General features: G+C 53.3%; 1 protein-coding gene across 3 annotated transcripts in view; it reads left to right on the top strand.

Moving 5' to 3' along the window:
• Positions 1-632: 632 nt before the first annotated feature.
• Positions 633-15,653, top strand: part of SSC5D (scavenger receptor cysteine rich family member with 5 domains) — an 18,866-nt gene continuing 3,845 nt past the window's right edge. Inside the window, exons 1-9 of one of the 3 annotated variants that reach the window (XM_025049656.1) lie at positions 633-1,051; positions 1,235-1,348; positions 1,691-1,999; positions 3,007-3,324; positions 3,563-3,739; positions 5,405-5,722; positions 6,974-7,528; positions 8,066-8,233; positions 14,887-15,048. In XM_025049656.1, the coding sequence (XP_024905424.1) occupies positions 958-1,051; positions 1,235-1,348; positions 1,691-1,999; positions 3,007-3,324; positions 3,563-3,739; positions 5,405-5,722; positions 6,974-7,528; positions 8,066-8,233; positions 14,887-15,048 (2,215 nt within the window). In that variant the 5' untranslated portion in view covers positions 633-957. Of the gene's footprint in view, positions 2,000-3,006; positions 3,325-3,562; positions 3,740-5,404; positions 5,723-6,973; positions 7,529-8,065; positions 8,234-14,886; positions 15,049-15,653 lie in introns of all 3 variants that reach the window. The other 2 variants (XM_025049655.1, XM_025049657.1) reach the window with 2 other exon arrangements.

Genomic DNA, 15,653 nt, shown 5'->3' with positions numbered 1-15,653 from the left:
CATTTGTGTGTATGTGTGTGTGTGTGTGTGTGTGTGTGCGCGCGCGCGTGCGTGTGTGTGTGTGTCGGGGTGCTCAAGGCTAGGGGCCTGCCGTTCACCGTATCCTACCCCTCCAACCTCCCTTCCAGCAGCTCTGATGGGGATCCAGGCTGTTGGTAAGTGGCCCAGAGCACTGCCCTGTCTGGCCTCGCCCAGCTCCAAGCCCAGCCCCTTCCCAGCTTCACCCTCCCTGGCCACCCCCAATCTGGCTGTGACCTCAGGCACCATTCCCCCCAGAACTACCTGGGCAGCCAGCCACCCACTTCTTGTGGGGACCAGGGTCTCTCACCACTGCTCTCTTGGGCATCTAGGAGTTGGAGTCCCCACCAGCAGCTGGGTGCTGGCCATCCAGTTGCACCCTTTAGGATAGCCCCTGGCCCCAGAGCCTCTGGGATGTCACAGCTTTTTTTCCATCCCCCCAGAGAGGCTGCGTCTGGCTGACGGCCCCCACGGGTGCGCAGGCCGGCTGGAGGTGTGGCACAGCGGGCGCTGGGGGACGGTGTGTGATGATGGATGGGACCTGCGTGACGCCGCGGTGGCCTGCCGGCAGCTGGGCTGTGGGGGGGCACTGGCTGCCCCTGGGGGCGCCTTCTTTGGGGAGGGTGCAGGGCCAGTGTGGCTGAGTGAGCTGGCCTGCCGGGGCAGCGAGGGGCAGCTGGGCCTATGTCCCCACAGAGGGTGGAAGGCCCATGTCTGTTCCCACGAGGAGGACGCAGGCATTGTCTGTGCAGGTGAGGACCCCAAGTCCTTGGCCCAATTACTGTGGGTCCAGAGGCCCCAACACCTCTGCCAGAGCCAGGGGTCCCCTCCAGGACCCCAACTTAGCACTGCCCTGGGGCCTGGCCCAGCCTCTCTCAGGGCTCGTTCTCCGGAGCTCCCCTGCTCCCCACAGGTCAGCGCGTGGTTAACTCTAGGGACATGGACGGTTCACCATCACTCCTGGATGGGGACTCCTGGCCGGGGCTGTCTGGGGAGCTGAGTCCCAGCTCTGAGGAGCCCCCCGTGACGCACGGTGAGCCCGCGCACCCGTACCCTCTCCTGCTTTAGCCATGGGGGAGAGGGCCTAATACACTCAGATCACCCAGGGGACAGACAGATGTCATCTCTTCCCCAACCCCAAGGGTCCTGGCATGACCACCAGGCTGGAAGAGGGATGTGTGGCCCCGCCCTCTTTTGCCACTGTCTTTTCTCCCAGTCCCCCGCCCAGCTGGGACCCCCCAGAGCAGTTTGCGGAAGAAGAGTCCCCGGCCACCCAAGCAGGCCAAGTCCACCAGGGCCCCTGCATTGACAGCCGGAGCCCCCCACCAGGGTAAGTCCCCTGTAGGCCTCCCCTCTGCAGATCTGGACGGGGCCTGGGCCCCTAGAGTGTCCTTCTTTTAGCCTGTGGCCATGGTGGGGGTCCGGAACACACCCCGTGCCTCGGGATTTCATGTCAGGCCTGTTCCCCCAACCCGCCCGGTCAGGGACCCAGGTGTGTCTACTCCTGGTGCCCAGGCACTTGCCCCACTCACATCCTTGCTCTTCCTTAAATGGCCAGACTGGCAGGCGGGTCTCAGGGCAATGCCTTCTCTGGGCCTCAGTTTCTCCAGATGGAAGACAAGGGTTTGCTTATCACAGCTGCCTCACACGAAGCCCCTGTCTGTCCCCCCAGAGCGGCTGCGCCTGGTCTTGGGCCCCCATGGGTGTGCGGGCCGGCTGGAGGTGTGGCACAGTGGGCGCTGGGGGACCGTGTGTGATGACGGATGGGACCTGCGTGATGCTGCGGTGGCCTGCCGGGAACTGGGCTGTGGGGGGGCACTGGCTGCCCCTGGAGGGGCCAGATTTGGCCCAGGCTTGGGGCCCGTGTGGATGGATGACGTGGGGTGCGGAGGTGGAGAGCAGGCCCTGAGAGACTGTCCCCGAAGCCCTTGGGGTCGGAGCAACTGTGACCACAGCGAGGACGCAGGGCTGGTCTGCACAGGTGCGTACCCTGCCCTGAGCCTGGGTCTGCCCGGGGTCTGGGGCATCTCCCTGGGCATCTGAAATGTACTGTGTGGTGGGAATGGAGTCCAGCATGACAGATGGGGCACAGAGAGGGGGCTGAGCAGTGAAGGGGTCCCTCCATGTGCCACAGGGTGGAGAGCATGTGGGGCCACAAGGGGGACTCAGTTCATGGGTGGTAAGTCGAGGCCTCGGAGAGGGTTATGTTGTTGGGGAAAAGTGAACCCCACTAAGGTGTCTGGGGGAGCTCAGTGCCTCAACCCCTTGAATTCTCAGAGTGACCCTGGAGGGGAGCCCCTGTCCTTTATGAGAAGACCTAAGTGCAGGCATTTCTGGCCTCTTTCTGGTCTGCTTTTTTTGTCCAGAGCACTGATTAGGGTGATTCCAGCTCCCCCCACCATGTTCACAGCTAGGGTAATGGACTCCACACTCTCCCAGTGTCATCTCAGGTCCTACCCCAGAAAGACTCAGCAGAAATGAACCCTAAAACCAACAGGAGGTTACTATCTAGACTAGTAGGTCTCAGTATGGGGGAGGGGAGGACACTTTTAAACCCTCCACTCTCCAGAGCCATGGGCCAAGTCTGGAGACATTGTTGGTTGTCGGCAGCTGTGGGTGCTCTTCGACTCTGGGTGGTGGAGCCCAGGGATGCTTCTAGACAAATGTCCTGGACAGTGCCCAGGATGGCCCCACAAATAAGGACAGATACCAGAAGTGGGGAGCCAGGCTGGGGAAGAAGATGGGGGGTGGTCAGGAGCAGAGCTCTCAGTTACCCTGGGAAGCCAGACCAGGAGGGTGGAGAGACCAGAGTTAGACTCTTGGCGAGTGACAGCCTGTCTTGGAGCCTTCTCCTCATTTGTGAACTGAAGATGAAATATCCTCTCCCCACCATCATCTTAGTGGGAAATATGACCCCGGGTGGAGCCCACATATGCTCACCCATCATGGTCTCCTTTTCTCTGTTCTCTTCCCTCTCCCCGAATCCAGGTCCAGCCCCCCGGCTGCGTCTGGCTGATGGCCCTCATGGGTGTGCAGGTCGCCTGGAAGTGTGGCACAGTGGGCGCTGGGGGTCAGTATGTGACGATGCCTGGGACCTGCGTGATGCCACTGTGGCCTGCCGGGAGCTGGGCTGCGGGGCTGCGCTGGCCGCCCCTGGAGGCGCCTTCTTTGGGGAGGGCACCGGACCCATCTTCCTGGACGATCTTCGGTGTCGGGGAAATGAGACTGCCCTTCGGTTCTGCCCATCTCGACCTTGGAGCCAGCATGACTGTCACCACCGGGAAGACGCAGGGGCTGTGTGTGATGGTGAGGGGCTCAGGAAGAGGCTGGGGAGGTGGGTGTGGTGGAGCCTCGCATGCAGGGGCCAGAAGTTAGGGGGCTTGTGGTTCACTTGTGTACCCCATGCCCCTCACTCCCTCCGTACAGACCGCCCATGTGCCCCAGCTTACCTGTGAAACCCCTAGTCAGCTGTCCTGGGTGGAGTGTGGGAGCCGCTGATAGGATGTGATGGTGATGACCGCCTCTTCCCTTGCCCCTGTCCCAGGCATGCCTCTTGCGCACGTGCCACCCATGGCAACCACACTGGGCAGCAACAGCTCAATGCCCAGGGAGGCAGCATCCAGGCCCCTGGCCCCCACGGCAGGCCAGGCCACTCAGATCCCGGGCATTTTGCCTCCACCCTCCTCCTCAGCTGCCCCTTGGGAGCCTGGGCCGGAAGCGGGTGAGTCTGTTCACCTTCCTAAGGAAATGGGGTCTTAGCTTCTATTTGCTCCCCCAGCCAGCTCCGGTGCCCTTCCTCCAGCTCAGAGACCGTCTCACAGGGGCAAAGAGAATGGTGGGGGACAGGCGCCCAAGGTGGTGCTCAGAGGGCCATGCTTGCTGCAGCACTTTGTGGTTGTCATTTGGAAATGCATGGTGCTTTTTGTAGGCCGCCTCCTTCTCACAAAGGCTGGGAAGATCAACTGTGGCTGCTGTTTTGAAATGTAGGTTTTATGGTTGTTCAGGGATGGTGAGGCCAGCAGGTCAGGAGGAAGGGGAGTGGTCTCTCTGTTCCCACTGCATGGAAGGCCACATGGGGCACATCAAGTGGGGGAACCATGGGCAAGAGCCTTGACTGGTTCCCATGGGAGAAACAGGCCCTGGTGTATGGTTGTGTGATACATGCCCTGGGAACAGTGGCCTGGAGGGTACGAGCCTCCTAGAGGAGGTGGTGGGATATAGACTTTGAGTGGGCTGGTTTGCATAGGAACAAACGGCTTGCTCCAGAAGTTTCCTATCTCTAGGAACCAGCTACCTGAGGACTGGCAGTCCCTCCCATGTCCACGAGTCACTGAGATGTCACAGCCTCAGAAATACAGAAAATAAAAAGGCACGATTGACACAGCTGTTTCTTTAGGCTAGAAAGGACTGGGAAAAGAGGGAGGGAGCTTGTTCACTAGTACTGGCCATCTCTTTCTCTTGTTTTTGAATAACAGTAACCACAACATCCACACTGGCTGATGTGTGGCCAGTGCTGCTGCAGGCGTTCCGTGAGTCTGCAGAGGGTAGTGGTCCACCACTTATGCTGGGTGGACATTCTATTCTCTGTGTCATAAATGAGTCCACAACTGAGACGTGAGAAAGCCAGGACCCAGAGCCTACAGCCTTTGTTCTTTTTTTATTGTGGTAAAATATACATAACACAAAATTGAACATTTTAACCATTTTTAAAGGTAGAGTTCGGTGGTATTAAATGCATTCAGAACGTTGTACAGCTGTCACCACCACCATCTCCAGAAACCCCAGACCCATTAAATACTAACTCCTCAACCCCTTTTGCCCACCCGGGCACCCACCGTCCTGCTTTCTGTTTCTATGAATCTGACGACTCTAGGGTCCTTATATAAGTGAAATCATACAGAACCTGTTCTTTTCGTGACTGGCTTACTTGACTGATCATAATGTCCTCAAGGTTCATCTATACTATAGAAGGGGTCCGAATTTCCTGCCTTTCTTACGGCTGAATAATATTCCACTGTGTGGCTGGACTGCATTTATTTACGCATTCATCCATCGATGGGGTTTGAGGCTGCTTCCACCCCTAGCTTTGTGGATAGTGGTGCTGTGAACCTTTGTGTGCCAGTGTCTGTTAGAATAGCCATTTTCACCCTATTTTGGGTAGGTCCCTAGAGTGGAATTTCTGGATCACTTGGTAATTCTATGTTTAGCTTTTCAATGAACCTTTGGACTGTGCTGGGTGCTTTATCCTTGTGCCTACTGCAGACAATGGCATAGCACAGCTCAGTAAATGTCTGCTGCTGGGAAGAAAGATGGATGGAGGGGCAGCGGAAGAGGACTGAGTGGATGGCGTCTCCAACTCTAATTCTTCGAGTCTCTTCTACCCCAGGGTCCCCCCAACTGCGTCTGATGGCTGGGCCCAGCAGGTGCTCAGGCCGGTTGGAGGTGTGGCACGCCGGGCGCTGGGGGACGGTGTGTGATGACAGCTGGGACCTGCGGGACTCAGCTGTGGTCTGCCGGGAGCTGGGCTGCGGGGGAGCTCAGCAGCCAGACCCCACTGTGGGCCGCTTCGGGTGGGGCGCTGGCCCCATCTGGCTGGACGACGTAGGGTGTGTGGGGACAGAGGCTTCACTCTCTGATTGCCCTGCTGCTCCCTGGGGGAAGCACAACTGCGCTCACAATGAGGATGTTGGTGTCACCTGCACTGGTAAGGAGCCCTAGCTGTCCTTTGGCTCCAGGAGGGCTTCCTGGAGGAGGGAATGGGAACTAACATGGGCACGAAGGTTGACTGAGTATCTACCTCCTGTGCCCCTGCCCTGGCTAGGTGTTTTCACACTTGTGACTACATTCACACCTCACAATAAGTCTAGGTTGGTGGGTGTTACATTCATTTTACAGATGAAGATGCTGAGGCATAGAAAAATTAAGTAACTTGCCCAAGGTCACACAGTAACTAAGTGTCAGAGCTAGGATTCTTCCTCCTCATCCCTCAAGAATCAGGGAAGTTTCCCTCACAGAGGGGAGCTTTGTCCCCTCCAAGATGAGACAAAGTGGCTATAGGGGCACCAGGACATGGAGAGAAACCAGAGGGACAGCCTGCTGCAATAGACTCAGGCATTGTGCTTATCGATTGTTTGCCAACATTTATCAAGTGCCAGACATTGAGCTCCTGGTGGGTCCTCAGAATACAGTGAGCATGGCCTGGCCTTTGAGCAGTTCACAGCTCATGGCAGGAAAGAGATGCACCAACAAGTCACTAAAACCCATATGACACGTTAGAATTCTGACATCAGCCTTGGTGTCAGAATTTTTATAGGAGCTAGATCACAACTGACAGACACTTTTATTAGGCAGGACATTCCAAGGGCTTCAGGTCACCCCTAGGAGGCAGGGGCAAAGGCCAAACCTTTCTTTGGGTGAAGTTAACCCTTTACTACACTCAGGTGCAAATCAGAAAGATGTGGGGTGAGCAGTGGAGGCTTCAAAGATGGAGTCATCCATTTTGCCTGGAGCTGAGGCCCTTTCCCTCTCCTCCTGAGGGCTATGGGAGCCGCAGAGGGTTTTAAGCTGGGGAGTGACCTGTCAGACCCATGGTGGTCAATGAGAGCTGGACAGGCAGGAAGGGAGAGCCCAGAAAGTACAGGGATCGAGGCTGCGTCTGAGGAGGTGGACAGTGCAGGTCGAGTGGGAGAGGCAAAAAGAGTCAGTCATACCATGATTGTGAGTTCCAAGGAGGCAGGGGACAGTATCAGTTTTGTCTGGCCACAGTATGCCCAGGGTCAGGCACAGTGTCCGGCTCACAGGAATGCTCATTAAATATTTGTTACATGAATGAATGAGTGAATGAATGAGAGCTCAGCAAATGACTGCAGAGGGGGAGATGAACAGATGGGCCTGGACGGATAACCTTGGCATTACAGGGTCTGCCACCTTCCCTGTCCTCCCCTCCACCTTCCAGGGACCCCTGGCCTGGACTCCATATCAGACCCCTTTAGCTGGAGCTGGATCCATGGCCTAGGCAGAGACTCAGATACGTGGCTCCCCGGGGAGCTGGCCACCAAGCCCTCTGCAAGGCTGACCACCAGTGTTCCTGAGAAAACCACCAAAGCCCCGGGGAAAATGCCCAAGAGCACCAAGAAGTGGGCAACCAAGCATGCAAAGAGGCCGACTACTCAGCCACCTGTGATGCCAACCACTAAACACTCTAGGGGCCTGGGCACCCAGGGTCCTCCAGAACTGACCTTGCGAACCACAGCCCTGACCACTGAGGGCCCCCACAGGCTGACTTCAAACACCGCCACAATGCTGAGCCCCCGGACTCCCCAGGTGTGGACCTTTAAGACTGTGGCAACGCCCGTCACTCAAGGCCCCCAAGAGATGACCTCTGAGGCCACCATAAAGCGAATCCCTCTAGCCTCTGTGGAGCCATCAGCTGAGATCCCAGCAGAAGGTTCTCCAGAGTCATCCAAAGATCTAGCCTCCTCCCCTGCCAGGAGCACTGTGGGGGGGTCAGGTGAGTGGAGGGCATTTGAAGGGGTGAGGCTGACCGGAGGTGACCTCTCCTAACCTGGGGCCTTCCACACAGGCCTATTCCAGGTTCGTCTGGCTGATGGGCCCAACCAGTGTGCCGGCCGGTTGGAGGTGTGGCATGCTGGACGCTGGGGCACAGTGTGCGATGACAACTGGGACCTGCGGGATGGTACTGTGGCCTGCTGGGAGCTGGGCTGTGGACAGGTCCGACCCCGTGTGGGCAAAACCCATTATGGCCCAGGGACCGGGCCCATCTGGCTGGATGACATGGGCTGCAAGGGGACTGAGGCCTCTCTGAGCGACTGCCCTGCTGGGGCATGGGGACAACACAATTGTGACCATGAAGAGGACGTGGGGCTGACTTGCACTGGTACTACAGATGGCAGGGGTTGGCCAGGAGCATGGAGTCGGGGTGCAGTGGGGTTGGAGGACCCAGAGTTGCTCCAGGAGATTCTGGGAGTTTGGAGCAGCAGGGGCCTCTGAGATGGGACGGGGCTCAACTCTCCCAATTTCTCCCAAGGCCACACAGACGAGGAGGACTATCCCCCTTGGACCTGGGACCCCACCTCTGAAGAGGACCTGGCCCAGGGGACCACTGCTGGAGGAGCACCAGGACACACTGTCTCCTGGGGCAGCACCCGGAGTTCCTGGACCCCCTCCCCAGCAACAAGGCACCTCTTGGGCCCAGGTGAGGACATGGACTGGTAGAGCGGGGCCTCTATGCACCCCCTGCAGGGCTTCTAGAAAGACTCTCCTAAATGAACAGGTTTAGGTCTGAGAAACCTGGGACATGTTTCCTTGGCTCCATGGCCCCTAAAAACGTTCCCTCCTCCGGCTTGACCGTAACATGCTCCTCCAGAACAGAGACGAGGAGACTCCGTGTGTCTGAGAATCAGCCCTGGCTGAGCCCACGTCCTCCTGCTAACCGAGTGCACGCCCCTCAATTCAGAGCTGGACCCCACAGCCAGAGTCCACCCCATCATCAAGTCACCATCCCCACCCCAGCTCCCTAGACCCTCTTCTCGCAGCTCACACTCAGGTCTGGGTAGGGCTATGGCTCAGAGGTGGGGACCCCTGGATGGGGGGGTTCTGTGTCCCTCCTGTCCCCAGCCTGATGCCCTCCCTCTGGCCTGCAGGCCTAGCCTCCAGCCACACAGCCTCTCTCCCATCGCTCGTGTTTCTCTGCGCTGTCTTCCCTTCCCATGCTTGCGTGCCCGTGCGTGATCTCAGTTCAGCTCAGCATTGCCGCCCAGGCTCTGGGTCCATGTCCGCTTCCCTTTTACACATCCCACTGCTCACCCTTCTCTCCTTTGCTCTACATCTAGATCTCTATTTTCATCGCCAGTGTCTCTTTTCCTCTGTCTTTTTCTCGTCTCTTAGCCACTATCTGCTGTCATCGCCATCGTGGACTTTCTCTGTTGCTGCTTTTCTCGCCATCTTCCCATTTTATTTACTCATCAGCCACCCCCCCCACACAACTTTCCATGCCCGTTTTTCTCTCCCTCTTCCTCGCCACCTCGCCCCCTCTGTTCCCGCTCCACCCTCCCTCCGACCTTCTCTGAGCCTCTATTCCATTTTGTCCCTGTCGCACCCTCGCTCTCATGCTCTGTTCCTCACTTGGCTTCTTCCTAGTTTCCTTAAGGCTCCCCAGGTGTCGCCATTTCCGCCCCATCTCGCCTATCGCACCACCTGCGGCCCTGGCAACCTCTCCTTCTATGTCTCTGTGTGTTCATTCCCTCGTGCCCCCAAAAGTCCTGGCCCTGCCCGCCTTCTCCTCAGAGACTTCGCCCCTGCTCCTCGTGCCCTTTCCCACCTTTTTAGCAATCTCAGCACGCAGGCACGCACCGGGCCTGGGCAGGAGGAGTAAGCGTTAATTCGCCTCGCGCCAGTGACATCACTGGCGCAATGCGCCTCCTGACTGGCTGACTGCCACACCCCCCGCCCCCTCGACCTGGGGCTCTAAAACTCAGAGAAGTGCTCCACGGTCCCACAGGATGGCTGTGGGACGGCCGTGAAGGAGACCTGTTTCTTCCTCTGGGGGAGAAGATGGTACCCGAGCAGACCTCAGGGGAGATAGCAGGACTATCACATATAGAACCTTAGTGATGCGAAGACTTGGTGCTGCGTGGTGAGCGGGGGAAAGGACATACATTAATTCCTCTCCTGGCTCGCAAGGCGACCTTGAAGAAAACGACTCTGCCTCTTAGAGCCTCAGTTTCTTCTTCTGAAAAATACAGCTCCAGGGTTCCTGGCAAGAGTAAAGGAGAGCTGGCTTACTCCGTGCTAGGCACGCAGGAGTCCAGCAACTGGGTGAGGTGTAGGTTCTGTTTTGCCCATGTTTCAGGTGGGGAAAAAATGAGGCTCAGAAAAGTTAAATTTGAACCCAGGAGCCACACTTGAGATCCATTTTAAACAATTTCACACACATTTTGCTCATTGGATTGGGAAAGATCACTGAATTACTGAACTAATCGCAGTCGTGAGTTCTGGAGTCCAACTCCCTGGAGTCCAATGGTGGCTCCACTGGGATTAGAACTAGCTGGGTGACCTCAGGTCCCAAGCCAGTGAGCAAAATGTGTGTGAAATTGTCTAAAACCGCAAAACATGGACTATTAGAATTATTTACTGTAAATGAACAACAGCTGCAGGATTACAGTGAGGGAGGGATTATTTCTAGTTGAGCAATCAGGAAAAACCTCACAGAGATGGTATGAATTCCACTAGTGGACACCAGGAGGGAGGAGATTCTCAGAGATGTAAAAGCTGAAGCTGAGAAAATTGCATTGTCAGTGTAGAATGTTGTCATCTCTGCTATACTGTTAGGCATATCATATGTTTAGCTGTATCAGTTTCTATGGTTGATTTAGTGGCTTAAATCAACACAGACTTATTATTTTGAAGTTCTGTAGATCAGAGGTCTGATAGGGGTCTCACAGGGCTAAAATCAGGGTGACGTCAGGGCCTCTTCCTGGAGGCTCTAGGGGAGAATTGCTTCCCTTGCCGTCTCCAGCTCCTAGAGTTCCACCTGCATTCCTCGGCCCATAGTCCCTTCTTCCACCTTCAAAGCCAGCAGCGTTGTGTATCTCTGACCCTTCTGTTTTCACATCTTTTTCTGTCACTGAAGTTGGGAAAAGTTCTCTAATTTTAAGGATGTGTGTGATTAGATTGGGCCTGCTTGGTTTAATACAGGGTAATCTCTTCATCTCAAGGTCTGCGCCCTTAATCCAACCTACAAAGTCTCTTTTGCCGCTTAAGGTAACATATTCACAGGTTCTGGGATTAGGGCATGGACATCTTTGGGAGCATTATTCTGTCCACCACAAGATCTGTGTTGTAGAGACTCAGCAGAGATTTAACATATTTGTTGAATGAATGAATAAATGAGTGAGAGACTGCAGTGTAATTCTAGAGAGCGTATAGGAGATGAAGCAGGAGGCTTATGAAGTTTGGCTTTTCACTTTCTAGTTCTTTGAAGCAACATTTCTTGAGGCTTCCACATGATGGATTTGGGAGATGCAGACAATGATTCATATGTCAGGTGTCTGCCATGTGGCAGGCATGAGTACTCACCCCTGGGAACATAGCCACAGTGAGCAGAGCAAAGGAGGGGAAAGGGAAGCTGAGTTGCAATTTAAAATAAGACAGTCAAGAGATGACTCACTAAGAAAGTGATGACCTCAAGGAGGAGAGAGAGAAAGCCATCCAAATATCTCGTGGGAGAGTGTTTCGTACAGAGGGCACAGTGTGTGCAAAGCGCTCAGGTGGGAGTGTGCTTAGCTGGTTCAAGGAATAGCATGAGGTCAGTGGGGCCGAAGTGGAATGTTTGATAGGGGTGATGGCAGGACATGAGATCTGTGGCCCATTGTTAAGATGTCTACTGGGATGGGGAGACTGGAGGGATTTAAAGGGGCATTCCGGGCAGAGGGAACAGCACATGCAAAGGTCCTGAGGTGGGACCTTAGGAGACCCTCCAAAACACCAGTGTGGCTGGAGTGGTGTGAGCCAGGCATGGGGCAGTAATAGAAGGTGGGGCCACAGTTGATTTCATTCTATGTCCAGTGACAAGCCTTGGAAGAGCATTTTAAGTTAGGAAGGATAGGATCACATGTATTTTCAAAGCAGTGACTCAGGATGATGCATGAGGGGTGTGTGCATGGAGACCAGGAGGTCCTTGGAGAGGTGACAGTGGCATCGACCAGGGTGGCATTTGAGACAGAGAAGTGCATGCGTTCAAGCTATATTCTGAGAGCGAGAGATGGGGTTGGGTGAGAGGTGAGTAATGGGAGGTTGGGGATGGGGAACTGCCTTTTACCGGATTAGGGAACACTGTGGAGGCACAAGGGTGGGAATATTAACTGACAGACACAAGGGTGGGAATATTAACAACTCCTTTGGTGATGCACATGACACATCCAGATGGAGACATTAGACGTGCAATCCTGGAGCTGAGGGGTGCCTGGGCTGCAGATGTAGATCGATAGGATGGAATCTGAAGCTGTGGCAATGGACAAAGTCAGGCAGATAGATATCTGTGTCTAATGTCATTCCCATACCCAGTGGGGAAGGTGGGGTGACTCATGGATTTGGGATACCGCTGTCTGTTATGGTTGCATGAGGTCATGTGGCGGGGCGGGGGTGGTGGTGTCCAATTAAATGCAAGATTCCATTTAGAGGTTGGGCGATAATAGCCTTAATAATAGCTAGCGTTCCTTGAATCCTCTCCATGTGCCAGGCACATCTAAGTGCATAACATGGTTTAACTCACTTCCTCCCCACAGAGACAAGTACTGTCCTTACCCCCATTTTACAGATAAGGAAATTGAGGTACAGTGAAGTCAGAACAACAAAGGACACCCTTAACTGCTCCAGCCATGGAGACCGAAAAGGAGTATGTGATGGACTTAGCTCTGAAGAACCCAAGCAACATAGAGCAGAGCATGACCACATTGAGGAGGAGGGAAAGCTCACCAGGAAGGAGTAGGGTGAGACTTGAGGGGTCAGCACCCACCGGGAAAGAGATCCCCATGTAGAACCAGGTGGACTCGCCCAAGTCTGAAGCCCCATGCTGCTCCTTAGCTGTGTGACCTTGGGAAAGCACCTTGCCCCATCTGGGCTTCAGTTTGATCATCTGTAGTAACACTATGGCTTCTCCACCCACACTCCCCCCATTAGGCTGCCAAATTATAATGTCTAACCTCACCAAAGATATGGGATAAAGGCAGGCAAGGGAGTCTGCACCCACTTAGGAGGGCATTTTGACAACATCTAGGGAGGTGCATCTACCTTTCACAGTAATTCCACAATTGGCTGTTGAGAAATTCTTACACATGAGCTCAAGGATATGGGTGCATGTTTGTAGCAGCAAAACATCGGCCACACAGCCTAGCTGCCCATCAATGAACGTAGATAAATTAGTGCTTGTACCGACGATGGAATAGTATGTGGAGGTTAAAAAGAACTAGATTTCTATGTATTTAATTCAAAGAACAGCTTATCACATGCCAGACCCTGCAACTCCATGGGGTAGAGGTCATCATGGTCCCTATTTTACAGGTGAGGAAACTGTGTCATGGAGAAGTGAAATGACATGCTCACCCAGCTAGGAAGGGACACAGCCAAACAGCAAGCTGTGAGAGGATGTGTGCAGTATGTGTGCCTAAGTGCACAGTCTTAAACTGGTTTAGGAAACTACAGCATGAATGATCAATAAGGCACCAGGGAGCCTTACGTATGTAGTTAAAGTGGAAAGACACCTTGGGAATAAGCTAAATTTTGGGCAGCAGCTCCCCCAACAAAGGGAAAGGATGGGAATAAGCTAAATTTTGGGCAGCAGCTCCCCCAACAAAGGGAAAGGATGGGAATAAGCTAAATTTTGGGCAGCAGCTCCCCCAACAAAGGGAAAGGATGGGAATAAGCTAAATTTTGGGCAGCAGCTCCCCCAACAAAGGTTTGGCCTCACAAAGGCTGTAACTACACACTGCTCTTTTTTTTTAATGTGTATTTTAGTGAAAAAAAAAATCACAAACAATGGCCCATAAGCAGGTGGCCACGCTTTATAGCACGTCTCAAGCACATGCAGACACAAGGAATATGCCTGCGATTGCTGGGCTGACATTTTAACAGGAACACAGCTTCAATTTGTGTTCTCAATGGACTCCTCCCAAAACCCAGCATCGTGTAAAGAAACTCTAGTGATTCATCCCTAATGGGTTCTCCTCTAAACTCTTTTTTGTTTTTCATTTTTTAATTAGTAGTACCTCTAATGATTTTTAAAATTCCTGGTATGGCCATTGGGTCACATTTCACATTGTCCTCTATGGCATTTAACAGGCATGGGAAAGGTATTTCACTAAGGACGTTAATAATGTGAAGGCCTGACTGAGGTGTCCACAGCACCATGCATCTGGGTGAAAACTGACCCTTACTATTAGCATGTCATATATTAACAGGTGACAGAGCAAGGAATTGCTGAGGTTGGGATGGCTAGCCACAGAGCTCCAAAGTGACCGTGACAAACACACTGGTGTGTCAGACACCGTTCTTCTGCCTGGTTTTGTGTGCAGAGTGGGAAAATGTTTCTCACTTGGATAGAAAAAGGAGGAGAAGGGAATTTCAGGCAGGGTAACAGCACGGACAAAGGCTCAGGGGGATGGAAGGGCTTGATGGGAGTACCTTGGAGTGAGGAGTCCGACATGAGCAGAACATTGGCCAGAAGGAGGCATGGTAAGAGCTGTTGCTGGAGAGGTGGGGAGGAGGCAGTTGGTGAAGGAAAATGAGCAACATAGACTGTATGGTTGCACAGCCTCGTGAATATAAGAAAAACCACCAAATTGTATACTTTAAGTAGGTAAATCATAAGGCATGTGAATTGTATCTCAACAAAGCTATTGTTAATACGTTAATACTTTTTTTTTTATCAAGCTAGAGGACTGAGCTATCTTTTTATTGTCCCTATATAAAATTGTCATGTAGAGATTATCCAAGTATATTTATCCAAAAACATAGGAAAAATAATATTATAGAAGTGTTCCAGGTAGTTCAGTAATAAAGATATTACAGGGTGTTTTTCCCCCTGGGGAAAAAAGAAAACAAAGACTGAGCAGGATCAGGGACCTCAGGAAATTGAAATAATAAAGGTCCTTATTTATAAGCTAGTTTAGTCTCAGTTTCTTTTGTTGGTAGCCAAGAACATTCAAACTGAATTGCCAAGGTGGCTGCAAGGTCAGGAAGGAGAGTGGGGTCATGGGCCAGTTGGACAGAATGAGGCCTGATCTAAGGCCCAGAGGAGCAGAGGGTCAAAATGAAGAAAAGTGACACTCAGTTCTCTCCGTTTTGCTTAAGGTGATGATGGTTATGAGCCTTTGCGGACATGGGACACGCCTTCAGGAGGGGCCCCAGCCAAGGGAACCCCTGCTGCAGGCATACCTGGATCTACTCTTACCGCAAGCACCACCAGGAGCCCAGGCCATCCCTCTCCAGCTCCAGGGGTCCATGGAGACACAGGTGAGGCACGCAGCCGAGGCAAGGGGACTAAGATGTTTATGTGGTGGGGTAGAGAGATGGACTCCAAATTCCCTAATAGTGACCCAACTCTTACCCCCAGGTAGACCTAAGAGAAATATACTCTAAAATAAGGGGTTGTTATCTACACCAGTGATCCTCAACTAGGGGCAATGGGAAATCTCTGAAGATGGTTTGGATTGTCATGAGTGGGAGCAGGGAGGCTGCTGGCACCTCGTGGGTAGAGGCCAGAGATGTTGTTATACAAATTCCAGTGCACAGGACAGCCCCCACAACAAATCATCCAGCCCCAAATGTCAGCAGTGCTGAGGTTAAGAAACCCTAGCCTATACTATGCAGCTCACTCTGACAAATCATTAAGAAAATGGTAGGAGACCCTATAAGAAAATGGGCCAAAGCAACAAACAGGTTATTCACAGAAGCGGAAGCCCAAATAGCCAATGAGTATATGTAGAAATGCTCATATGCATGAGGAATCAGAAAATTCAGATTAAAACATTGACAAGCATGTAAAACCATTTGAAAGGTAGATAATACCAAGTGAGGATAATACCAAGGTAGATAATACCAAGTGAGTGAGGATGTAG

Source organism: Pteropus alecto, unplaced genomic scaffold (genome assembly GCF_000325575.1).
Source record: "Pteropus alecto unplaced genomic scaffold, ASM32557v1 scaffold326, whole genome shotgun sequence".
Taxonomy (NCBI): domain Eukaryota; kingdom Metazoa; phylum Chordata; class Mammalia; order Chiroptera; family Pteropodidae; genus Pteropus; species Pteropus alecto.
This window is presented reverse-complemented; position numbering and strand designations above follow the sequence as displayed.